Below are 27,621 nucleotides of genomic sequence, written 5' to 3'. Positions count from 1 at the left end.
AATGTGTATTTCATTTCAATATCAACAATACTATTTCTAAATTATTAGAAATTGACCAAATTTTTGGTATTTTTTATTTATTTCAAATTTGATAGTTTTTATTTCATTATGACATCATGGAATGGCCCATTTGACTTGACTGGTTGAATTGCTTAATCGCCACTAGGATGAAAAAACAATTCTGTTTTTGGGTCAATTTTAAACACGTATTTTACAACATTAAAGGTATTGGATATCGATATAAATGATAGAATTTATTTATTCATTTTGGGTCCATTTGGTTTCCTTAAATTTGAATTGAAACGACGCATTCCGATTCCATCTGTTTGTTAAGTAGGAATGGAATTTCAATTCGCATTCTTGGGTAATGGGATTCCCATTTAGAGTATGTTAAGAACTCATGACATAAAGTCAAAAATCCTTTAAACTCTAATATTAATAAAAGATTATTAATTAATAATAAGATAAAAATAATAATAAATAAAACAAAAATTCTTAATAAACTATTAACAAGATACTGTAATATAGTAATAAAATAATAGTACTATAATAAAATATTAATAAATTATTAATAAAAAACAACAATATTAATTATTAAATATAATAACAATAAAGTATACATAAAATAATAATACAATATAATTAAAGTAACAATATAATAATAATACCATATTAATAAACAATTCATGAAATAATAATAAAACACTAATAATTAAATGATCAATTATTGTGAAAGTAATAATACGATAATAGTAATATTAGAATATATTAATAATTAAAATATTAATAAAATAATAGTACAATAATAATATATTAATAAATTAACAATAAAAGGCAATGATATTATTTATTAAATAACAATAATAAATGCATATAAAATATTAATACAACACAATTAAAGTAATAATAAACTATTGGCATATGAATTATTAAATAATAATAAAAAAATAATTTTAAAATAATAAACAAATATAATATAAAAATAATAATATATTATATTATTAACAAAATACAACAATAGAAGTAATAATAAAATAATAATAACAAAGTACTAATAAAATAACAATTATATATTCTTAAAATGTTAATAAAGTAACAATAAAATAATAAATAGATTAATGCAAAATTACAAATTTTCTATTGAATCCATTTCCAAATAAACCAAAGAACAACAATTGGAATCCGATTCCTATTCCCAAATGAACCAAACAAGTGTCATGAATATGTGATTATAACTCTGATTCTTAGGGTTTCCAATTCCAATTCCAATCATGACTAATAGATGTTAATACCACAAATATAAATATAAGACTTAAATAGAGAGAATTAAATGAGGAGAATTGTAGTTCAAACTTCAAATTACATTTTGTGCCCTCACAATTGAAAAAATACCAAATTCAAAAATGAAGGGTATTCTAATCAAATAAAATTCAATGAATGTTAACAGGAATTTATAACTTAAATATAAGTATTAATGTGAATTTTAAATGATAAAAGTGGTTATTCAAATTACATTTTTATCCTTACAATTAGACATGAAACAAATTCAAAGTGTAATTTACACGTAAAACCTCCTCTCTCATTCACAGTTTTAATAGTAATATAGATTTTTTATAGTGACTGTCTTCTAAATTGGCTTCTGCAAATATTAGCCAATCATCTATTAGTTATTCTGTTTTATATGTATACTTGGTTTGAAGGGGTTAAGATCCATTCACTAGAACCCTAATTCATGAAGTTGCACACTTCATTATCCAATTTATCCATTTTAATGAAATCCCATTGTTAATAGCACTTCTTATAAAATCTCATTTCAACTTATCATAGGCATTTTCCATAATTATTTTGTAGGTCACTATCCCTCTTTTCCTTTTTCTTCGTAAGTGAAAGTTCAGACATTGAGTATCTTATAGTACATGATACAACACAACCCTACGGGAAACATTAAAGAAAAAGAAAAGATCGAGTACAAGATGGGGGAGGGGGTTTATATGGTTAAGCCCAAAATCATAGAAACTCCAGCGGTTTTCATTTTCTTTAGGCAACAAACGTTCCTCTAGCCTCTTCTATAGTTTATTCGTCAAATCAAATTACCCCAAAATTTAAGCTACCTGTTTTTTCACTTTAAAATCCTTTGGACCAACAAGATCTGAAGCACACGAGTTCATTTCCGCCGATAAATTAATTGCCAACTCCAACTTCCCTGCCTTTTTCAAATTACTTATCAATGACCGATATACATAGATCGAAGGACAGATGCTTCTCCTTTTCATGTCAGTGAAGAGTCTTAATGATTCCTCAACATTCCCTAACCGCCCAAAGCTATCAATCATCGCAGTATAAGTTCGCAAATCTGGCTCCAGTCCCTTTTCAACTATTTCCTGTAAGAACATCAAGCACAAATCCACTCTGCCCACCTTCCGCGAGCTGTTTATCAAAGTGTTGTAAGAGACGATATCTGGGACCATACCAGCTTCTTTCATGGCTGCAAACTCGTGCAACATTTCATCTAGCCTACCTGCCTGTCCCAACATTGCTAAAACTGTATTATAAGTTATCACATCTGGCTTAAATTTCAGACTCTTCATTTGATCAAATATCAAGAACGCTTTGTCAATATGCTTGTATTCAGCAAAGCCATAAATGATCCTGTTTATGACCGTTGCACTTCTTGGAAATGTTAGTTCTGATACTTCTCTTATGAAATCAAGTAAAAGTACAGAATCTGTTGCCTTTGAAAGGCCCTTGGCAAGATTAAAATACGAAATTGAACTCAAAGTTTGACAGGAGACCAAGAAATCCTTGAATATCTGAGACAGAAGCTCAAAATCATTCCCTTCACCAGCGGCCCTCAAGAGGGTATTATATGTCTTTGCACTCAAGAATAACTGCTTATTACGTAGATGATGTAGTAATCTGGCAACATCCAATAGTTTTCCACCTCTGCAGAGCTTCTCAACATAAACAGTATAAATTTCCCTGCTGGAGACTGGATTATTTTCTGCTGTGGCAAGAATCATCTTGAAAGTTTCATCTGTCATCTGCTTTTTATCAGGAGGCAATACTTGTGTTACTACTGGTCGATAATTGCCAGAAGACCTACTCAGATTAGCATCGAACAGGCAGAAGTTGTTGGCCCATATTTTCTTCAATGGGTAAAATCCAGAAGTTCAAAGATTAAGTCAGTAATTGTTAGCAGACAAGAAAAAGTCTATATAAACTTTACAAAATTAAACAGGTATTAATTGACAGGTTAATCTCTTGGAAGGCCACATCTAAAAATTATAACATCCTTAAATTTTTTTGATAAATTACATCCCTAAATTGTTGCCATATTTTTATCAATCATCCAATCATCCCCCATTCCCTGTTTGCATAATTACCAGATCTTTGTAGATTTAGAACTATGCATGAGTGGAGCTACGAATTTATTACAATAAATTTCTCTATAAATTCCATTAGATAGAAATTAGAGGTTACTCAATCTAAGTGCCTGTTTGGGAGGGCTGAGCTATTCAGCTAAGCTGGTTCAGCTGCTTTAAAGCACTCCAGATAAGCTATTTAGGCTCTGATTTCTCACCAAATATAGCTTTGAAAGTCAAAAGCCACTGCAGTCCAGCCCTCCTAAACAAAAACTAATTCACCTAGTTGCCATTCTCATACATCTAATCTTTTTGTTTTTTTTTTCATTTTCATTCAAACCCAAATTCCAAACTTAAGTAAGCCTTGTCCCAAAACCAGTGTATAAAAAGAATGAAGTTGATGAAGCAATAGAAGCAACTGAAAAGCTGTTGAGGGTGCAAATAGGCCGAGGAGAAGTGCATATACGGTGTATACACGTGCAAATAGAAGCGGAGGTAGAGGTGGTCGTAGAAGAGGCGATGGTAGAGGACAAGACAAAGGAAAGAGTGTTGTGCAAGAAGAAGATGAAGACTCAATGTGGGATAGAAACATTGAGGATAATGAAGATGAAGATGAAGATGAAGTCGGAGAGCTTGATGGGGAAGATGAAGACGATGAAGATGCGGATGATGCTGATTGTGCTGTTGATGATGTTGGTGGATTTAGTGGAGGGGTTGCGGGTTCTTATTACCTAGATACTAAAATTAGCTAGATACTTTTTTTATCGATAAATTAGCTAGATACTTTTCTTTATTAATCATCTATAAACTTCATGTTTTGTGGAGATTTTGGAGAATTGGATAAGGGCCATATTTATTTTTTGTTATGGTTTTATTCATTGCTTGATTTGGCTCCTACTTCCTTTAAATGCCTAGAATAGATAAATTTCAATCAAGGTATGTCATATGTGTTTGATTTGATTCCTATTATTATTTGTTCATTTATTGTAAGTTTACAATGCTTTTTGTTTAATTTATTAATGATTTTTGTGTGTGTGTTGAAGGAAAAGTTAGAAAAGAGAGCACTCAAGGACAATGCTCAACATTCACTTCAAAGTCAAAGGTATGTCTTTGACTCTTTGTGAATTTAAATTTCTTTAGTATTTAACTATTTATTACTTTATTAGTTTAGTTTTTTAGTGTAGTTGCCTTGCCTAGTTGGATTAGACTCCTTTTTAGTGATAATATTTAGTGTAGTTGCCTTGCCTACTTAGAAAAGAATATATAGAGTAAAAACTCAATAAAACAAGCATTTTAAAATTCCAACGCCTAGGCGTCTGGGCGCCCTGTGGACATTGATTGCACCCCAGACTTTAGGCCTATTGCATTACACATATTAGGCCTTACATGCACTTCTTCTGAATGTGAGCGCAACTGAAGTACTTTTGAGCATGTAAGTTCTAAGTAATGGACCTAATGGTTGGTTTTGTGAAATTATTTATGAAAGTTAAGATACTTATTTTTATAATTTTTCTTATTTTGTTGTGAATGTAGATTCATACAAAAAAGAGGAATAGGCTTGATCAAAAGAGGCTCAATGATCTTGTATTTATTCAATGCATCCAACGCCTCCGAGAAAGATTTACAACAAGGCGTGCAAATCCAAAGCAATTTGACCCTATTTGCTTTGATGATGTAGATGAAACCAATGAGGGCTTGACTAGGAAAGACCCCTCAAATTACTTGGTCTATGAAGGGTGTGATCTTACATGGACTTAAGTTGATGAAGCATTAAGGGCATCTGAAATCCTTGAAGGGTCAAAGAGGTCAAGGAGAAGTGGACATGGACGTGGAAATGCAAGTGGGGGACCTGGAATTCCAAGTAGAGGTAGAGGTAGAGGTGGTCGTGGGAGAAGTGAGTCTGGAAGACAAGACAAAGGCAAAAATGTTGTTCAAGAAGAAAAAGAAGACTCGATGTGGGACAAAGATATGGAAGATTAGGAAGATGAAGAAGATATTGATGTTGAAGATGATCATGTTGATGATGATGAAAACGAAGATGTTGATATGGTGCTAATGATGTTGGTGCATTCAATGGAGGTGTTGGTGGTTCTTACTTCTTAGACACTCCAATTAATTAGAGAATAGAGAATTTTCTTTAAGGATTGTATCTATGATACATTTAGAGTTTTAAACTTCATATTTATTTTTTGTGGACTTGTGGAGATGAAAGATCATTTATAGTTTTATACTTATTCATTATATGCTATTAAGCTTTTTATTTTTTAATGGTTTCATGACTTTCATAGTTTCATCTTATTATTTCTTAAAGTACCAAGCATCAACCAAGATATGTATTTTAATCCTTAAAGGATTGATTTTGAATTCTTATGATAATTTTTATTTTTGTTGTAGTGCTTCTTCTTCCATTTGTTAATGATAAGGTTGATTTATTATTGATTGATTAATTCTTTTAATTTGTTTTCTTATTTAAGGCAAAGTTGCAGAAAAAAAGAATACTCAAGATCAACACTCAATCATCCAAAAGGTATGGTACTATGGTTCTATCTTCTATGAAACTAAATTTTTTAATTATTAGTTTTTTTTACTTTTTTAGTGTTGCCAACTTGGAACTCGCCTTGACAACTATGGTTGGAGTTAACTGAATCGAACAAATTGGCAAGTTATTATAATTCTGTTGTAAATCAGTTACATTGAAGGCAAGATTGAATATAAATACGGAGGTGTACTTACAATAAGAAGATTTGATTTCTTTCTCTTTTCACTCTCACTTTCCCCTATTCTAGAGGTTATCCTCCCTCAAAGAGGATCTGAGTTGGGCAGCTACCCAACAATTGGTATCAGAACCTGCAACAAGCAACACCATGCCGAGTACAAGGTCAGAAACTGTGGATGATCAGACGGATCACATGGAGGTCCATCTGCACAAGACCACAAGAGGCTTACGAGAAATCAAGCAGACACTAGCCATGTTGATGACGCAAATGGAGAAAAATTAGACGGAAGGAAACCACGATGGTGACCAAGAAGGAAATAGCAGAAATCAAGGGGGCGGTCAGCGTGGCTTGGCCTCAACTCGTTCAGCAAAAGTGGATTTCCCAAAATATTCAGGTGAGGATCCCATACCCTGGATCTTTAGGGCAGAAAGATATTTTGAATACCACAATACACCTAGCCATCAAAGAGTTCTTGTCGCTTCATTCAACCTGGAAGGAGAAGTGATCTTGTGGTTCCAATGGTTCCGGCGAACCCATCCACAAGTTTCTTGGTCAGAATTCATAGAAGCTTTGTGCATCCACTTTGGACCCACTAGCTTTGAAAACTATGATGAGAATCTCTCAAAACTCAGACAAACTGGATCTGTGAGGGATTACCAAATCGAATTCGAAAGACTGTCGACAAGGGTTCATGGGTGGCCTGAAACTACATTGCTTGGTTGCTTCATCAGCAGCCTATAGGAAGAAATAAGAATAGAAGTGAAGTCCATCCAACCCACCTCCCTATCAGCGGCAATGGGTTAGGCAAGATTGCAAGAAGAAAGGTTTAATCGACTAAAAAGATTGGGTCGACCGAACACATTCAACTCTGGACCACAACCTTAGGTGTGCAGTGGCTACAATGGTCAAGACTAACAATGGATTTCTCCATTAATGGACAAGTATCATCTGAACGAGGTGGCTAAGGGTGCACCACAACAGGAAGGACTAAGAGCCATCCTCAAGACTAGTTGCAGTGAAGGGCAACCCCTCCTATTGCATATGGGATTGAATACCAGCCCAGTTTTAACAAGTCTAAAGGAAGCAACCACGCCACTGGAAAACCAACAAGCACTCCAGTGGTTACTCAACACCAATTCAGATGTCTTTCAAGAACCCATGGACCATAGAACTGAGATCATAGAAATGAGATGGAGCAAATTGAGATCATCCCGGGGGCAGCTCCATCAAATGTTAGAACTTATCGCTATCCCAGATTTCCGATGGAAGAGATGGAGAAAATTGTTCAAGAATTACTAGAGAAAAAATTCATACAGCCCAGTTCAAGCCCATATTCAGCACCCGTCCTTCTAGTCAAGAAAAAAGATGGAACATGGAGGTTTTGTGTAGACTATCAAGCTCTAAATCAGATCATAATAGAGGGCCAGTTCCCCATTCCAATCATTGATGAGTTATTGGATGATTTACATGCTGCTACCATATTTTCTAAGCTTGATCTACGAGCCAACTACCATCAAATTCAAATGCATCCGGCGGATGTACCTAAAACGGCCTTTCGTACACATGATAGCCACTATGAGTTTCTTGTCATTCCTTTCAGATTTACAAATGCACAGGCAACCGTTCAAGCCATCAAGAATGAGGTATTCCATCCCCACTTGCACCGCTTTATTCTAGTCTTCTTTAATAATATCTTGGTATATAGTGTTGATTGGGCTTCTCATCTACAACATTTATCTCTCACTTTGGAACTTCTGAGAAAACACCAACTATATGCAAAGGCTACTAAATGTGTTTTTGGACAAAAACAAGTCCAATACTTAGGCTGTGTGGTCAAAGAAGGGAAGGTCATGCCTGATCGAGAAAAAGTTGCTTGCATTCAACAATGGACAACACCTACATCAGTCAAGGCCTTGCGGGCTTTTCTAGGCCTCAAAGGCTACCACAGGCGCTTTATACCGCATTATGCAAGGCTGATAGCATCACTCACCCAATTATTAAGGAAAAATGCATTTCAATGGAGTGAGCAAGCCCAGCAAGCCTTCACTAACTAAAAGCAAGCAATTTCCACACTCATTACCCGACTTCCCAAAGCAATTCACGCTTGAGTGTCACGCTTCGAGGACAGGTCTAGGAGTTGTTTTAATGCAAGAGGGGAAACCATTGGCCTATTTCAGCAAAGTACTCTCACCACAAAATCAAGGTAAATAACCATATGAGAACGAGCTCATGGTCGTTGTACTTGCAGTCCAGAAGTGGTAGGCTTACCTACTGGGTTGCCAATTTGTCATCAAGACAGACCACAAGAGTTTGAAATTCCTACTTGTTCAGAAATTCCACACACCTGAACAGCAGCAGTGGACCCACAAACTCATGGGCTATGACTACATTATAGAATACAAACCTGGTACAACTAATAGAGCAGTTGATGCTCTATCCAGGCTACCTGAGTTGGCACAGCTCACAGTCTCCAGACCCAGTTATCCATTACTCGAGCAGCTCAAAGCTGAAGCCTTTCAAGATACAGAACTGGCCCAATTAAGGGCTGATGATGCACAATCCGGTCGGTCCTAGCTGTCGGCTACCTCGCCTCTGACGGAATTGGAGGTGCCTGAAACAAGGAAGAAATTTGAGACTTCCGGGGAGGAACCCGGTTGGAACACTCCGAAGCTCAAGTTAGTGCTCTGGAGAAGGCAAGGGGAATGAAGGACTTCAAGACCAAAAAGCACAAGAATCGCATACCTCCTTCTTTGGGGGATGGGGGTCTTTTATAATCACACTGGTACACTCACTCCCATACCTCTGCCAGATCAGGTATCATCACCTCCACCAGATCGTTGCTTCCACGTGTCGCGTGGCCAAGGGATCGGGCCAAATCTCCCTCCATCAATTGCCCCCCACTCCCCATGCTCGAGGTCCTGACCCGGCATGGGGAGTTCACGGGATGACGGATGGATTTGCCTCGTGACGCTTTGGCCTTGGTTTGGAGCTTCTCCGGTCTGACCTACTTGTGTTTTTGGCCCGATCAGGGTCGGCTTGGTTCGACCAGGGGTCAATCCCGGGTTGTGTGCAACTCACATACGGACGCCAAACGATTTTAAATTTTCGAACGTCGAAAATGCGCGCTAAACTGACTTCTCCTGGGGGGGGCGCAACCGGTTTTGCGGGGAGCCGTTGGATGGTTTTGATCTTGGTCGTTGATGCGCGAGTACAGTAGCTATAAATAGTGGGGGGCCCTGGTCACTTTCCTTCACCATTCTTCAGCATTCGTTTCTTGAGCTCGTGTCCAAGGCTATCAGCTCGCGTCATTCTTCGTAGTCCGGTAGCTTTTCCCCGGTGAGTCCTCAGCCTTCTTTTTGATTCAATGTCTAGCTCGGGTAGTTTAGATAGTCTTCTAGGGGGTCAGATGCTGGTTCTACAAACCGAGCTGCTACCCCTAACAGCCTTAGTGAGTCCGAGGCGGGGCCCGAGGTAGAGCTCGAGGAAGAGCTCGAGTTCGAGCCCGTAGGCCGAGTCACCTTGGGTAGCTTGGCATCCACCTCCCCGTCGAGGTCGGGTGCCAGACAAGTTCGGGCCTTCCACTATGACGCCCGAGAGACTTTGGTCCCTTATCGCTCAGTATAACCTGCCCAGGGAGTATACTTATATTTTACCCCCGGGCGACTTTCCTTGGGAGCACGTTCTGGACAAGATCGTGATATTCCGAGAGCAACTTGTTGTCGGGCTACGCATTCCTTTCCATCCCCTTATCATCGAGGTCATGAATCACTTCGGCGTCACTGTCGGTCAACTCCACCCGAACTCCATTCGTAACCTTGTTGGGACCATCTCCCTTTGTTGTGAACACTGCCTTCCATTGGACCTGGAAATCTTATCCGCCATTCTTATGCTCAAGAAGCAAGCAGGTGGGTCCCCTGCCCGGGCGTAGGCAAGCCTACTACTTGTCTCCTCGTCCGAGATTCAAGCTTTTGCACGATCTTCCGAATAAGGTCCCAACATGGAAGCGGGACTACTCCGTGGTTCGAAGTGCTACAGGGTGGCCGTTTCCTACCGAGTGGGGATTGGTCGTTCCTAATCCCGGTGCCACGTTAGATAAAGAAACGGTGAAGGACCTCCAGGACTGGGCTTGGCTTGGACTCAAATGCAAAGTCTACCTGACGGAGGCCAAGCTCATCCAGGTCGGTCTGAGTTCGAGTAGGTTTCTTGCTTAGAGGCTTGCTTTTGCTTTGTTTTTTATTCTCGTCTTTTGACGTCGAGCTCTTTTTGCATGTGCTATGGAGGCAGAGAAGACTTGAGGTGCGAGCTTGTGATGGTATGAGGAGGAGGAAGCGAGCTGCTAAGCGGGTCCGTGCCGATCCTTCCCGGGTTGCGAAGCCCGAGGCACCGAGAATGAAGCCTCCTGGGGAGCCCAAGGTGGCCCCTCCAGTTCAGGAAGCGGCAAGAGTCCCCTATGTCGATACTGCTTATACCCGGTTGTGCCTTCAGGCTCGAGAAGTCAGGATGGGGCTGGGAGCGTGCTGGCGCCGAGCTACGCTCTCCGAAAAAGTAAGAAGGCTATTTGCCCTGAGGAGGTCGCGGCATGGGCCGATCTTCCTCCACAACACATAGGAGCGTGTGTTGCTACTCATGCCATGGTGGTAAGTCGAAGTAGTTTTTTTTGCCGGGCTGATTTGTTCTCGTTTTGGCAGGTGAACTCCTCTATCCACGCTCTAACAATCCAGGTGGAGAGGGGCTTGAAGCGAGCGCAAGCTGCCGAAAAGGATTCCCGTGCTGCGCGAGTCGAGCTAACGAGGTCTCGGAGGGACAACGAGGCCTTAGATTGGTGGTGAAACACATGGCGGACCTAAAGCTGGACCTAGAGCATCAGGTCGGGTACCTTCAGAATGATATCAGAGAGAAGACTGAGATCTTCTCTCAGGCCATCGAGGAGTTGAAGGTGAAGGCCGTTAACGATTACATCGCTTTGCCGCGCTTTGATGACATGATGGTGGGCTCGTACAGAAGGGGTTTCAAGTTGAACCGATGGATGATAAGGAACACATACCCCAAGCTTGACATTAGTGCCATAACCACTTTGCGCATCACTTCGGAAATGGCTGCTACAGCTGATGATGACGCGGATTCCGAAGACAAAGCGGGACCTTCGGGTATTGTCGAAGTCCCTTCTAAAGGCGAGGAAGATGTACCTCTGGGCCTGTGAGCTCGTTGCCGTTGTTTCTTTTTCTTTTTTTTTTTTGGAATGAAGTGTAAACAAAATTATTTTGCAATGAATAGTCCCCCTTTTTTGGCTAAGTGTTGGGCAGTCATTTTCTCTTTTCGTCGATCCGACTATGTTGTCGAACTACTATACTTAGGCCCCGAGGCGAGTTAACATAGTAAGGCTATGCGCCTGATCTGTTCTCCGCCCGAGTTAATGAACATAGGCTGAATTGGGCCCTGGGCTATGCACCTCGGGATCCATACTTGTGCAGATTGTTTCGTTGATGAGGTGCTGAGGTCATCTTTAGCTCAGTATTCTGGCCCTTACGGTGTCGAGGTCATTGTTAGCTCGACATTATGGCCCTTAGGGTGCCGAGGTCTTTGTTAGCTCGGCATTCTGGCCCTTAGGCTCTGGTAGTGGCTCATGGCCTGCTTAGTTTGATAATTTATAGGTAAAATTGTCTTAAGTTGACGATGTTCCATGCCCGGGGTATCTGTTTACCCTCCAGGGTCTAGAGCTCGTATGCTCCCCCGAGTGCTCTCATTGCTCGGTAGGGTCCTTCCCAGTTCGGCCCGAGTTTGCCAACGCCGGGCTCAGGTACCATGACCTTGCGGAGACCAGGTCGTCGACGCGGAAGTTTCATCTATTAACTCTGGCGTTGTAGTACCGAGCTACCCTTTGCTGGTACGCCACGGTCCTAATGTATACGAGGTCCCTCACCTCGTCAAGTAGGTCGAGGTTGGTACGTAGCTCGTCGTTATTAGTATTGTCGCTGTATGCTTCCAACCGAAGTGAGGGGATTTCGATTTCGACTAGGATGACTGCCTCCGTGCCATAGGTGAGGTTGAAGGGAGTTTCTCCGGTGGCGTTCTTCTCTGTAGTTCGGTATGCCCATAGGACGCTGGGCAGCTCGCCTGCCCATAATCCTTTAGCTCGGTCTAGCCTGGCTTTTACTCCGCGGAGGATAGCTCTGTTCGTGACTTCTGCCTGACCGTTTGCTTGTGGTTGCGCAGCCGACGTGAAGTTTTACTTGATCCCCATGTCTTGGCACCACTCTTGGAATTTGATGTCCTCGAACTGCTTGCCAATGTCAGAGATCAGCACCCGAGGTAGCCCGAAGTGGCACATTATGTTCTTCCAGAAGAAGTTCTAGACGTTTCGAGTTGTGATGGTTACGAGAGTTTCAGCTTCAACCCACTTGGTGAAGTGGTCTACTGCCACTACTAGGAACTTCCTTCCTCCTGTTGCTAGCGAGAATGGCCCGAGTAGTTCGATACCCCTTTGTGCGAAGGTCCACGGGCTGGTGAGGTACTTGAGGTCGGCGGCGGGCTGGTGGTGAATATTGGCGTGCTTTTGGCACTTCTCGCACTTCCTGACTAGCCCGGCGGCGTCTGCTTTCATTGTTGGCCACTGGTACCCCTGTCGTAGTGCTTTTTGAGCGACGGCCCTACCCCCCAGGTGTCCGCCACATAGGCCTTCATGAATGTCGTGGAGTACGAGCTCGGCTTCGGGAGGCCGCAAGCAACGTAGGTAAGGGAGCGTGTAAGATCTTCGGTAAAGCCGTCCATCTATCATGACGTACTTGTCTGCATGGCGCTCTACCCTCCTGGCAGTGTTGCGGTCTACGGGGAGGGTTCCGTGTAGCAGGAAGCTCACGAGTGGATCAATCCAGCTCGATTCTTCTTGGGCGACAGAAGCGATCTCCTCTGCCCCCCGAAGAATGCTAGGACGAGGTAAGTCCTCTATGTACACAATTCTCATGGTGTTGTCACTGGTGCTGGCTAGCCGGGACAGAGCGTCAACCTCAGCATTCTCTGACCTCAGTATTTGCTTGATGAAGTGTGACTAGAAGCTAAGCAGAGCCTCTTTTACCTTTGCTAAGTAAGCGATCGTAGTTGGCTCGCGGGCTTCGTATTCCCCTGTAACTTGGTTGACCACAAGCTGGGAATCGCTGCAAATAACTATGTGTTTTGCTTTTACCTCTTGCGTCGGGGCTAGCCCGGCTATCAACGCCTCGTATTCTACCTCATTGTTGGATATCGCAAACTCAAAGCGTAGCGCGTACTCCAGTTTCGTGCCACTCAGACCGTGGAGAACAACATCGGCTCCGCTGCCCTGCTAATTTGAGGATTCATCTACGTGAAGGATCCAGAGCTCCTCATCCCAGTTCGCGCTCGGCCTAACCAGGAGAGATACCGAACTGGGTGCGACCTCACAGGGCTCGGACTCAACCGGCCTGGGAGCACCGAGCTCACCCGAACTGGGAGCCTCGTGCTCAACCGGGCTGAGGACCTCGAAGCTAAACGTGCATTCTGCAACAAAATCCGCCAAGGCTTGAGCTTTGGAAGTGGTTCGTGGCTTGTACTGGAGGTCATACTCACTGAGTTCGATGGCCCACTTTGTCAATCGACCAGAGACCCCGGGCCTGAGTAATACTTGCCTCAAGGGTTTGTCGGTGAGGACAATGATGGTAGGGGCTTGGAAATATAGACGGAGTTTGCAGGCCGCAATGACCAGCGCATAGGATAGCTTTCCTATCTCCGGATATCTTATTTCTGCTCCCTGCAATATTTTACTAACATAGTAGATGGGTCGTTGGACCCGATCTGCTTCCTTTACTAGTACCGAACTGACCACTTCTTCGGGCCGGGTCAACACTGGGATACTGGCGAGGTATTTCTTGAGCTCGTCAAATGCGAGCTGGCATCGGGTTCCACTCGAACCATCTGCCTTTTATTGCCTTGAAGAAGGGCAAGCAACGGTTTGCTAACTTATACATGAAACGACTCAGAGTGGCTATTCTGCCGTTTAGCCTCTGAACCCCTTTCACTTTTCGGGGTGGTCTCATATCTAGGATGGCTTTTATCTTCTCCGGGTTGGCCTCAATATCGCGTCGGTTGACGATGTACCCCAGAAACTTACCCGAGGTGACACCGAAGACACACTTGCTTGGGTTTAGTTTCATGCTAAATTGACGTAGAATTTGAAAGACAGAATGCAAGTCTTGTATTAATTCATGTGAGAATTGTGTCTTGATGACCATGTCGTCTACATAACATTCTATCTTTGTGCCAATTAAGGGTTGAAACAGCTTATTCACAAGCCTTTGAAAGGTTGCCCCAGCATTTTTCAGTCCGAAGGGCATAACCTTGTTGCAGTACAGGCCGAACTCGGTTATGAAGGCGATTTTTTCCTCGTCGGATGGGTCCATCCTGATTTGGTTGTAGCCCGAGTAGGCACCCAGGAAGCTTAGCAACTCATGTCCCGAGGTCACGTCCACTAGGCGGTCGATCCTGTGGAGGGGGAAGCAATCTTTCGGACAAGCTCGGTTTAGGTCGGTGTAGTCGACGCACATGCGCCACTTGCCGTTTGCCTTCTTTACAAGAATAGGGTTGGCCACCCAGCTCGGGTAATGAACTTCCCTTATGAAGTCTGCTGCGAGGAGCTTCTCGACCTCCTCATTGACTGTCCTCCAGCGCTCTAGGGCTAGGTTGCATTTCTTCTGTCTAATAGGCCTAACTACAGGGTCAGTATTCAGCTTGAGTTATAAGGTCGGGGTTTATACCGGGCATCTTTGCTGCGGACCATGCAAAAACATTTAAATTTTAGAGTAAGAAACTTACCAGTTCGGTTCGTAGGGGTTCCTGGACAGAAGCACCGATCTGAAGCGTCCGAGTTGGGTCAGGACAGCGACTGTTTCTTCCGTGGGCACAGCTCGTTCTTCGCCTTGCTCTGTAGGCCGCTCCAATTCGAGATCACTGGCCACCTTGGTCTTTCCCTTTAGGGCGGCGACATAGCAATTGCAAGACTCGAGCTGGTCGCCCCGCGCTACCCCCACACCGAAGTCTGTAGGGAACTTCATTTCCAAATGATAAATGGAGACCACCACTCGTAGGATATGGGTGATCGGCCGACCTACTATGGCATTGTATGGGGAGGGGGTTGCGACCACCAAGAAGTCGTGGTTGAGTCTGACTACGCAAGGCCATGTGCCGACTTCCACAAGTATTGTCACTTTCCCAAGGGGCCTGACTTCTTCTCTGTTGAAGCCCACCAAAGGAGTGTTTGCGGGTTTCAAGTCACTTCCCTGCAACTGAAGTTGATCGAACGCGACTTTGAAGAGAATATCTGCCAAGCTGCCCGAGTCAACCAGTACGCGCCTGACCTCGAAGTCATTGATCTTTACCTTTATGACGAGGGTGCCGTCGTGGGGGTACATCGTCCTCGGTGAAGGGGTCTTCCGTCCTTGGCCGCATTGGGGGATTTTGTTCTTCTCTGGCGGCCTCACGGGTTGATGCCCGAGCTGCTGCCGAGGTGCACCCTGCTACAATTGACCCTCCAACAATCACATGAATCGTTCCCCGAACTGGCCTTTCCTCCGGGGGTTGTTTCTGTTGTTCGGCTGGCCGGCTGCTGGACTCGGGAGCATCTCTGTTGTGTTCTCCCTGCCGACCTGTCTTATTACTATTATTGTTATTATTATGTTGTACAAAATTTCTTAGGTACCCACGACGGATAAGTCTTCTATCTCGTCACGGAGATTATTACAATGTCCGGTGCTATGACCGTGGTCCCTATGGAAACTGCAGTACAGGTTTTTATTCCTCTCGTTCGGGTTTCCCTTCAGACGAGGTGGCCATTTCACATACGGGGCGTCTTTGATCGTCATTAAGATCTCCGCCCGCTTCGTGTTTAAGGGTGTGTAGTCCGTCCGACCTGCCAAGGGAGCTCGGAACGGTTGGCTTGGCTTCGTCCCCTGAGGTGGGCCTTTCTTTCTCTTGTCATCTGGGTTGGAGGGTTCGCCTTCCCTCTTCCTTTTTCCGATCCCGCTTTCAATCCTTAGACGCGGTATCTGCAAGCACGCGTCATTGAACTGTTTGACATAGCCCCGGATGGACTCTCCTTCCCTCTGAACTATTCCGAGGAGGCTCTCCTCGATTCGGGGACACCGCTTGCTAGTAACGAAGTGCGCGGTGAAGACTTGCACAAACTGGGTCCAGCTCCTTATCGACCCGGGGGCCATGTTCCTGTACCAAGTGCAGGCCACTCCCCTGAAGGTGGTAGTGAAAGCCACACACATGCAGGACTTGTTGGCCCTCGCCAAGTGCATTTGGGACTGGAAAGCATCGACGTGGTCATTGGGGTCAAAGCACCCATCATACTTGTCTAGGGGAGGGAGTTTGAAATCTTTGGGCATGGAAACCACAAGGAGTTCTAAGGACAGGGGCAAAGGGACTGAAAGAATAGGGGCAACTTTTACCTCATCTGAGCTTGTTTCTTCTTTACCTCGGAGCTCGGGCAGGATGCAGGTGGTAGTTCGGCGACTTCGTCGGCGTCTCCGCTGCTGCTTGGAAGGCCTGGTATTGGCGTTGCTTGCCTCGGTGTTGTCGAGCTCGATGGGCCCGAACTGTTGGTAGTCCGTGGCCAGGACACCGAATCGGTTCTCTGCGAGCGGGAGCTAAAACTTAGAGTGCCGAGGTGCTGACTTGATCGGCAAGGAGGTTCTTGATCCGCCGACGAGCTGTGAGGTAGAGGTAATTAGTCTTTCCCTCATGCCCGGGGATGAGGCTTGGCTCCTGGAGGGGTTCTGAAGTTAGGAGGCTTCCCCTTGTGAAAGCGCCCGCCCTAAGGGGAGGGCTTGACCGGCTTGGGAGCAGGGTGCCGAGGTGGGAGGTGTGGTTGGTTCAGAGGCAGTTGGGGGAACTGCTATTAGTAGTGATGTTGCGAAATGTGGTGTGGTATCTGTTGCTCATGGAGCTGATGTTGCTGGAACTACTGCATTTGGGCTTGCATTGCCCGCATGCACTGCATCAAGTCATCGAGCTGGTTTTGGCTGGCCGCCAGAGGGACAGCAGTCGGTTCAGCGAAGGTTGTCTCGATAGGGAGGGGAAGGGGAACACTCACAGGGGCCACCATGCTTGGTGCATTGAGGCTAGGGATTCCGTCCGTCGAGAGGGGGACAGTGAACTATCCGATGCATACAGTGACAGGCTGAGAGTGTTCCCCTACAGCATTCAAATCGGCGTTCTGCCTGTTGCTGCTGGAGGAAGCCATGGAAGGTAAGGTTTCTTTGAGAGAGAGAGAGAGAGTTAAAGGTTAGGGGAGGCTTTTTGAAGTCTTCCCACAAACGGCGCCAAATGATGATGCACAATCCGGTCGGTCCTAGTTGTCGGCTACCTCACCTATGACGGAATTGGAGGTGCTTGAAACAAGGAAGAAATTGGAGACTTCCGGGGAGGAACCCAGTTGGAACACTCCGAAGTTCAAATTAGTGCTCCTGAGAAGGCAAGGGGAATGAGGGACTTCAAGACCAGAAAGCACAAGAATTGCATACCTCCTTCTTTGGGGGAAGGGGGTCTTTTATAATCACCCTGGTACACTCACTCCCATACCTATGCCAGATCGGGTATCATCACCTCCGCCAGATCGGGTGTCATCATTTCTGCCAGACGCCAGTTCGGGTGTCATAACCTCTGCCAGATGCCAGTTCGGGTGTCATAACATCCATTGTCTTCCTTGTCGGGGCCGTCTCTACCACGTCTGAGATGGCGGTGGCAGGTGGCCGTTGGAGGGCAGCTGTCGTGTGTCGGACCCCTAATCAATCAGGCACGCCGCCTCCGTGTACGGGCTTCCTAGGCGTCAAGTACGCTTTTTCAGTCAGGCAACTTGGAGCCGAAGTGGTGTGTGATGTGAAGTCTTGAGTCCGGATAGAAGTGTGGGCCGAACTGCCCCGGGGTGGATTAGCTCGGGTTTTTGCACTTTGCGCTCCTTGTAAGGCTCAGGACCTCCAAGGGAGAGCTCGGGTTCTTCCTTGGGGAGCTCGAGTCGTGGGTTCCTTTTTTGGGGGAGCTCGAGACTCCTTTTCTCAGAGCTCGGGTTGTGGACCCGTTGTCGTGCCGAGCTGGCGCTTCTGCCATGTCACTCTCGGTTGCTTCCACGTGTCACGTGGCCAAGGGGTCGGGCCAAATCTCCCTCCATCAAGGGCCAAATAAGCCCAAAATCCAACCTTGACCCCAGGTTATTCAGTTTGTAACTCAACACTCTATTACAACGGTTGATTGGTTATCAAGTCCAAGTCAGCCCACGTAGCAGAATTATTACGACTCTTTCATGATTCAGCTATAGGGGGTCATTCAGGCATATTCAAAACCTACGAGCATCTAGCAGCACATTATTATTGGAGTGGCATGATGAAAACAGTAAGGAGTTACATTACCTCTTGTGATGCCTACCAAAGACAAAAGTATGAAGCCCAACAACCAACCAGCCTCCTATAGCCCTTGAGCATCCCAAACCAAGTATGGGATGAAAATCTCAATGGATTTTATCGTGGGACTGCCTGTTTCAAAAGGCAAATCAGTCCTACTTGTGGAGGTTGACCGGCTATCAAAGTACAACCACTTTATACCTCTAATACACCCTTACACAGCGGCTACAGAAGCATTTGTGGGACACCAAACGCAATCGTCTCTGACAGAGACCCAACCTGTTAGACAGTTATGCCCTTAGCTCCAATCAAATTGATGTATCTTTTGACATTTATTGTAAATGAATAAAGTACATAATTGATTCATGTCATTGTGATGTGTTTCTGTGTAATACCCTTAAACAGAACACTTATAAGACTCGTGTTAGTTTAGAATCTTCACAGTCGTTGGATAGATCTGGGGAGATTTATCCTACCAAGGTTGACATTGATGTGTCGCCAAGTTGGTTGGGGTGGCTTGTCTCAACTGTCAGGGTGAGACCTAAGGCACATGCAGTGTAAGTTTTCTTGAAACCCTAAACCGGACCAAATTCCAGTATTGCCCTAGGCCTTGGAGATAGATGGGCAAAACTAGAATGTTACACCTGACCCCTAGACTCGATTATAGTACTGCACTGGTGTCGAATTGGGCTATCTTTGATATGCCAATCAATGAGATCCTTAGAAGGGGTCAAAACCTAGGTATGTTGGGACAGACCGAGAATTCACCTGAGTGGGTGATCATAGTGGCAGGATCAGTCCCTTTGAAGGACAAAGTGAATGATCATGGAAGGCACTCTCTCTTATGGAAACCTAAACTGTCGGCAGTTGATTTCAAACGTTGAAATTTGGTTTTGCAAAATATATTTATATAAACATATATATATATATCAAAATGTTTGCAAAAGGTTCTAATTCTTGGGATCTATGTGAGTAGAGAGTGCAGCACTGTACCTTGTAGCCAAGGGAGAGGTCATCTCTTGTTGGGCAGTGTTTGATCATTACGGTCAAAGAGGTTAAGTGTACGACCATTGAGGGTAATGCCTGATGGGCTAATCTTGCATATGCCCACAGTTCTTGGGTTTTCATAAGGTGGGTGGATCCAATAACCATTTAGAGTAAATGTTGGGCCCATTAAGAGCCAATGGTGATAGACTCAAGGGTTCACTATCTCTTACGGTGAATTCGGCCAGGCCTTGTAACAAATGTTGGATTGAACCCATGTGGTTGATGTGTAGATCAATGTTAGGGTCCCACACGATACAAAGAGAACCAACTGGAAGCAGGTTAAAGAGTAAGTGAGTACATAAGCTTAATGGAACTAAGGTCCAATTCGAACTAGGCTTAAGTTAGTTAATTAAAAAGGGGGCGAATTCAGTTTCAAACTGATTAGGATTAGCTAAAGGATAAGATAAGTCTTATCCATTTAAGAATCCATATTCAAATATAAGATTTGGATTAGGAAACTCTCTCCTAATTAGATTAAGAGGTTGATCCAGAGAAGGCTATAAATAGGGGGCAAATTCTTTAGATTAAACATACAACAGCAAATTGCAGAATTCTTCCCAGTTATTGCCGCCCCTACCCAGTTCAATCTCCACTTGTAGATCTGATCAAGAAGTGTTCTTGGTATTGTTTCTTGGTAGAAGAAACAATCTGAAGTCGTACTCACCAGCCCTTACCCAACTCTTGTTGAATAATTCATGTTCTTGCTCAAGAACCACCCTGCTGATCCTGTTTCACTACACATCATGTCATCTTTAGTGGAGGCGGGTTTTGGTCTTCTCTTTGGGCGTGAACACCTGCGTTGGGAGTTACTGCTACTTCGTATTAGGTATATTCCTCACTTCTTATTGGTTTCAGATCCGGTCCGGTTTTGGTTTCAAGAACGAACCTTAAAAATGCAGTTTTCTAAATTAGGGAACACGATTCCCGGATGGGAGTGAAAAAAAAAATTGAAATTTCTCCCAACCTTCCTGCAAGATTCGTCCGTCCATATGATGGATCTCCCATCCCTTCACAACCTTCCTCAACAATTTTTGGAGAGAATATTTCAAATTACAAGGCACTTCACACAAAATGCATCGAGACATATTTACAATGCTTTGTGGGGGACAGACCTAAACAATGGATACAATGGCTGCCTTGGGCAGAGTTTTGGTACAACTTCTCATTCCAAGTCTTAGCAAGTATGACACCACTTAAAGCATTATACGGCAGAGACCCACCATCAGTTCTACCCTATGAAAAGAGTCTTCAGCTAATGCAACGGTTGATGAGGGTCTTTCATCCCAAGATGAAATCATTTGTAAACTGAAGGCTCACTTGACACATGCTCAAGAATTGATGAAGCGTTATTATGATGCAAAACACATGCTTGTTGAGTTCTAGGAAGGCGAGTTTGTCCACCTAAAGCTCAAACCATATAGACAGACCTCAGTGGCCTCCCACCCCTACAACAAGTTTGCCCTTAGGTTCTATGGACCATTCAAAATTCTACAACACATATGATCACTAGCCTACAAGCTGGAAATGCCAACTGACTCCAAAATACACCTAGTTTTCCATGTCTATGTCCTCAAGTAAGTTATCAATCCACAAACCACATATGCAACATTACCGGAATTCGCAGAAGGGTGGCTACAGCTATGACCCAAGGATATCTTGAAATATAGATGGGTGAAACAAGGTCAAGCCTTTATTAAAGAGGCATTAGTCTGCTGGGAAGGGGTACCAAATGAAGAAGCCACATGGGAGCCCTGAACCGAGTTGATGCAACACTTTCCACACCTTGGCCTCGAGGACAAGTACCAGCTTGAGGAGTGGGGAGATGTTAGAGGCACAAGGGGACAGGAACTACAAGTATATTCTAGAAGAAGAAGGCCACCTCAGCATAAGGAAGCCAATACAAAGACAGCTGGAGTTCACTGAATCAAGTTGGAGTAAACTAAATCAAACAAGTTGGCAAGTTGTTATAATTCTGTTATTAATCAGTTACGGCCACCTCAGCATAAGGAAGCCAGTGCAAAGACAGTTGGAGTTAACTAAATCAAACAAGCTGGCAAGTGGTTAAAATTCTGCTGTAAATCAGTTACATTGAAGGCAAGACTGAATATAAATACAGAGGTGTACTTACAATAAGGGTTAAATAAGAAGATTTGATCTCTTTCTCTCTTCATTCTCACTTTCCCCTATTCTGGAGGTTATCCTCCCTCGAAGATGATCTGTTGGGCAGCTACCCAACAATGAGGAAAGGAGAGGAGAGAGAAGAAGAAGAATGAGAGCCAAAGTGTTGTGTTGGTGATGCCAACATTGGTATTTATATTTGGCCGATCAAAAAATAAAGTAAAAATGCATTATTGCCCCTGCAGCACTAAGACAGCCTTTTAGCTGGAAAGGGTTTCCTAAGACTATCAGAAGGTTGAGGTAAGGCTTTGGCCGATCAAAAAATAAAGTAAAAATTGCATTATTGCCCCAGCAGCACTAAGACAGCCTTTTAGCTGGAAAGGGTTTCCTAAGACTATCAGAAGGTTGAGTTAAGGCTTTGAAAAAATAGGCTCAAGTAAAAGCACCAAATGAGCTTAGGATCCACATCCGAGAATCCAATTTTGAGAGGTCCAATAAAATCCTTTGTAGAATTTGAAGTACCAAGACAATATCAATATCCAAACCTCTGATTCCCCTCCTAAAACGCAAGTCCCGTTCAAGCTTAGAACCCACTACAATCAAGTAACATAAAAATAACAAGAAAAAAATGATTACATTCATTAAAAATCCAGAAAAAGAAAATATAAAGATTCCTCTTAATTCCTTGGAAGAAATTCAATTTTCAAATGAGAAATACCAAACAAGCAATCACAGTTAAGAAAATAGTAATTTATATTACAGGGAAAAAACCACTTTAAGTAGTTCTTTTTTGGGCTTTCCTTTGAATATTATTGGAGGAAAATATGTATTGCTTAAAGAATTGTAGTTAACTTTCTAGAGGTTACCAATGGTTCAAACATAATAATTTTTTCCTTTGAATGCTCAGAAAGATAAAGGTAATAATTTTTTCCTTAGAATGCTCCAAAAGGCTAACCTAGGCTTTCAGATGATTTAAGAACAGAAAAAGAAGAAATGAGTAAGTCTATTTGAATCTACCTACCAAAAAATTTAGTTCAACAGAATCTACCTGAACTAAGTGGTTAGTTGTTTCAATTGCAGACTGGAACGGAGAGCATTTTGTCCAACAGAAGAATGTACAGATTGAAGGGCGTAGAGCTGAAAATCAAAGAAGAATCCTGAAGTTACTCGTCAAATCCCAGAGAGCTAAAGGAAGAGTTTGGGCTTAGAGCTTATGGAGCTGAGTGGGTCACTGAGTCTCTCTCATCCACCCATGACCCACCCAATACATACCTGTGTGGCTCTGCATACTAATAAACGGTCAGAGAATAATGAATGGTGATGGATTGATGGGAACAGTCACACACAGACAACAGGTGACTGTGGAATTTGCTTGGCCAACCAAACACTTCACACTTGGCATGCCCTAAAAAAGAGGGAAAAGTTAGAGCATTGTCAATGATTATGAATAAGATCCCAGAGAAGGTGATCCAATGGTCACCAACAGTTCTATTCATCAAAAAAAATGATTATGAACTCCTTCAGCCAACCCCATGCCTTACATTGTAGGTTTCATTAACTCTGAGGCTTGTTGTAACTCAAAACAATTTCTTTTTTTTTTTCTTTCGCATTTAACATCTCTATACAAGTCAAGTGGACGCCAATATGCAGAAATAGCAGAAATTATATTTGCAGAAATAGCAGAAATTAACACCAAAAAAATATAGAACATTCCAGCAAAAGAAGACAATTTGCAGAAAAAAAACACAGAAATAATTGAAAAAAGCAAATATAAAATAGAATAAAGAGACCTAAAGAAAGATTTACCATCAGACCCACATAACCAACATTTACCTTCAGAAAACTAAAAAAAAAAAGACTTTTTAAGAATGCCAAGTGTTAAATTTTCATCTTTATTACTTATGCTGACTATTATAATTTCTGATGGCCTAACCCATTGGCACACTAAGAAACAACCACAAATTTTAAATTTAGAGAAAATCAACCTTAGCTACATATGTCAGAAATTACAGAACTGCCACTTGATTATCAACTTTAGCTACATGGATCACTAAGAAGTTTGTTTTTGGGTAGTGGTTGAGTTGTTGGGTAATTCTTACGAAGTATTGGTTGTTTCTCTGAGTTTTTTTCTAATAAATAAAAAAGAAATTTTATTAGAAGAAAAGAAAAAGAGCACAAGGAGGGGTGATGAGAAGTTACCCATAAATAAGTACAGAATGCATCAAAAAGAAAATTGCAACCAAGGATTAAAGTATTGGTATCAGGTATCATATCAAACCACTCGGATATGGATACACTTTAGAAACGCATGGATACGGACGAAAAAATATGGATACGTCAAAAAATGCAAATAAGAAACTATTTTAAGATACATATCATATTCAAATTTATAAATACTAAGTATTAAAATAATTATTCTATTATTAATATCTTTAATTGTATAAGTTTCTTGAGAATAAAAAATTTTTTTATGTAAATGTGGATTTAAGAAACTATTTATTCTATTAGTTTATAAAATATTTGTTTTGAATATTATTATTTTTTTATTTTGCTAGAATTGTTAAACAAAAATGTAATTTGTCCAAATTAAATGTGGACACTATAGAAAAAAAAATATTTTATTTCATTGTCTTTCATAAGATAAAAAGCGGCCTAGTGGATCAAGCACACGTTTAAGCTCTAACTCTGGGTGACTCGTGTTCGAATCACTCAGTGGCCTTTTTAATGGATAAATGTGCACGCGCGCAGAAACACGACGTATCGTTCCGTAACAGTGTGTATCAGTCGATACAACATAATACGGGCCGATGCGAATGCGTATTGCTCCGATACGCGTGTTTCAAGAGATACAGGTTTAATCATAGCGTATCCCATATCCCCTCTGACCAATACCAATACGATACGCCTCGTATCAATATTTAAACCCTTGATTGCAACATCCCCTCCCCCCATTCCAACTCTAAAACTGGCTGAACTCCAGATCTGAATAAGTCTTTACAAACATCTGCAAATTCTGGAAGAATCAAAACCCAATCCAAAATTCATTTTCCCAATAATTGAGACAAGACAATTATGACATTCATATTAATCTTCAAAATTTCTTCTATTTCTTTCCTTCCATAGCTCCCAACATATTGCAAAAAGCACACAACTCCAAACTATCTATGCCTTCCTAAGGCTGGCCAAAGTGCAAAAGATCTCTTTCAATGATCTTGGAACCCACATCTCCATTCTAAACAAAGAGAAATACCCATAAATGATCTTTGCATAACAACAATTCCACTTGGCAAAGATAACATCTTCCCACCAACTGGGTATCCTGTTTTTATGTAATCTTGGGTAAGTATGCTGTCCAAAGCCCCCAACCATGCAAAGCCTCAACCCTAGGAGGAATAGGATAGCGCCAAACACCTTTAATGTCTTCCTTTTCAAACTGATTCCCTAATAATGTTTTGTAGAATGACTTTACAGAAAACCTCCCTTTGCTACTCTCCCTCCACCACCTTAAATCAGCCCTCCTAAGTTCAGCTCCGCTGCCCGCAACTTAGCTAGCAAGTTAACATATTGCTAAACCTCCCAATCAAGAAGCAGTCTTCTAAATTTTGGCACCCCACAACAGAACCCCAAACAACTTCATAGCATTGTAAACTGGATGTTTTTCCTGCTCAACCTAAACAATCTTGGACATAGATCGCATAACCTTCTAAACCCCAAACTCCCATCTTTCCTATCCCTAGACACCTGCTCCCACTTCACCAAAAGGTATTTTCTTACTTGGCTCCTAATGATCCATAAGAAGCCCTTCTGAAGTTTTTCATTGATTTCACAACCAAGGCTGGAACTTTAAATAATAGACAGATATTAGATAGAAATCATAGGATGCTCTTAATCAAAACTATCCACCCAATCATAGATGTTTCCTCACCCAACCTGCCACTCTTTGTTCAATCCTATCCTAGATTGGTTGCTAAATAGAAGGCGAAGATGATTTTGCTCCAACTAGAAGCCCCAAATATGTAAATGGAAATTCCCCCAAAGCCCCTGCAAAAGCTTCTAATGATATTTGCGAGATATTACAAATATCAATGATCATCATCCAAGCCTTATCCCAACTACAATACCAACACCAATCATGACACTTTTTGTTCAAGTTTATTTTCTGACCAGCCAACACCTCAAAGCACTTGAGAATTGCTCTTAGTCTTAACACATTGATCTACCGTTAACATCCAAGAAAATCAGAGTATCACTTGCAAACTACAAGTGAGAGATAGTTAGATCTTCTCTTCCAACTCTAAAACGTTCCAGCATCCCCCTATCCACTCCCTTAATAATCATTTTGCCCAGCACTTCCAGCACCAATACAAAGAGTAAGGAGATAATGGATCTCTTTGTCTTAACCCCCTTGTTGCTTGGAAAAGTTTTCACACATCATTGACCAGCACTGAAAAGGAAGTTGTAGAAATTCAAGCAAAAATACAGCTTCTGTGTTTCTCCCCAAAGCCCATCATTTCAATCACTTGTTCCAAGAAACCCCACTCCACATGGATCATATGCCTTCTAAATATCAAGTTTGCAAATCACACCTTCTCTCCCACTTCCAATTCTTACACCTGTGCATTCACCTACTATTAACACCCTATTCAAAATATGTCTTCCCTCAACGAAAGCCATTTGAATAAGCCCTAAAACCACAACCAGAATAGATATCAACCTTCTTCACAAGACTTTTGCAATGGTCTTATATGAACTGGTGATTAAACTTATTATCCTAAAGTCTTTCACTCTAGAGGCCCCTACCATCGTATGCATGAGAGAAATAAATGTAGCATAAGCACTATCTCTAAATGCCCCAAATAGCACTCATTCTTACAGGTGCCCCAACAATTTTCCTGCTATCTATTAAACCCCATTCCAAGACAAGAATACTGAAAATTGAAAATTAGGTATTTATACCACAACGATAATAGAAGTTCAATCTTTTTTCTTCAAAAACGTGCTCTTCAAACCTAACCAAATATGACTTCTATTCAAGCTTCACTTCCATTGAAAAAGGAGGTAATGAACCAAAAAGAATAACTAATAAAATTGCATTTCAATTTTCAATCACTGATTAAAAGAATAGCTCAATCCTTCGGGGCCCGGAAAGTGGCAATCTGGCCAAACGTAGCATTTACAGGTAATAAACGGAATTTTTCAATTACAAAATTATCCATTTCATGAGCATAAACTGACGGGATAAAAAACCAAAAAAAAAAACATAAGCAATCAATTTGTATAGCTTGAGAACAAGAGAAATTCCTCCCAAAAACAATTTCGCCGTTAGAAAAAAAAAAACGAAAATTAAAAAATTCAATCAAACAACCAGAAGATTAATCTAAAGAAATGAAGGTTTAACAACGCCAACTCACAGGAGACGCGGTGGACAATCCCGCCATACGCCAAAACATCTTGACAGGCGCAACTGAACTGCGAAATCGCCTCCACGAGTCTCCGAAACTCAGATCTGCGAATACGAAGCACCCAAGACGACCAGAGCCCTCGAAAGTAAGCCTCCCAACCAACCAGAAAGGAAGCTCAAAATACAAAAGGAAGAAACCCTAGAAATCTCAACTCCCTTGGAAAGATTCTCCGTGGCGAATCTGAGAAACCAAATGAGAGATCAAAGGTCGAGCATGCCCTTTAATGAGAGGATATTTTGGGAATTTGCAGAGGATTAGTTCGATTGGATCGAGGCCCCGAAATTAAAAAAACAAATAAAGAAAAAGAAAGAGAGGAGGGAAGGAACGAACAAAGCACGGCGGAGAGAGACTGTTCAGATAATGAAAGCCTTGGGTTTATAAGGTGCATAAATGAGAAGATTTATTTATTTAGTTAGTTTAGAAAGATACAGCTTATATTTATTTATATAGTTTCAGGGATAGGTTGAAACTGGAGAGGGGTTAATTGAGTATGATTTTTGGCTTCTAT

At 42.3% G+C, this 27,621-nt stretch overlaps 1 protein-coding gene across 4 annotated transcripts; it reads right to left on the bottom strand.

The window, feature by feature from the left end:
* Positions 1-1,830: 1,830 nt before the first annotated feature.
* LOC148844445 (Tetratricopeptide repeat (TPR)-like superfamily protein) lies at positions 1,831-27,621 on the bottom strand. 4 transcript variants are annotated; one of them, XM_088957338.1, is made up of 5 exons: positions 27,063-27,527; positions 22,924-23,056; positions 22,700-22,788; positions 6,096-6,209; positions 1,831-3,146 (listed from the first exon to the last, which is right to left on the bottom strand). In XM_088957338.1, the coding sequence occupies exon 5, from the start codon at positions 3,039-3,041 to the stop codon at positions 2,103-2,105; it is 939 nt and encodes a 312-aa protein (XP_088813464.1). In that variant the 5' UTR covers positions 3,042-3,146; positions 6,096-6,209; positions 22,700-22,788; positions 22,924-23,056; positions 27,063-27,527; the 3' UTR covers positions 1,831-2,102. The 4 variants fall into 4 exon arrangements, with proteins under 4 accessions (XP_088813464.1, XP_088813460.1, XP_088813461.1 ...); XM_088957334.1 differs by lacking the exon at positions 6,096-6,209 and having other exon boundaries at positions 27,063-27,621; XM_088957335.1 differs by lacking the exons at positions 6,096-6,209; positions 27,063-27,527 and adding an exon at positions 27,017-27,043.

The sequence above is a fragment of the Nelumbo lutea genome, chromosome 8 (assembly GCF_056320005.1).
Source record: "Nelumbo lutea isolate HS-2025 chromosome 8, American lotus-T2T, whole genome shotgun sequence".
Lineage (NCBI taxonomy): Eukaryota > Viridiplantae > Streptophyta > Magnoliopsida > Proteales > Nelumbonaceae > Nelumbo > Nelumbo lutea.
The sequence above is the reverse complement of the archived record's forward strand: the minus strand, read 5'-3'. Positions and strand labels throughout refer to the sequence as shown.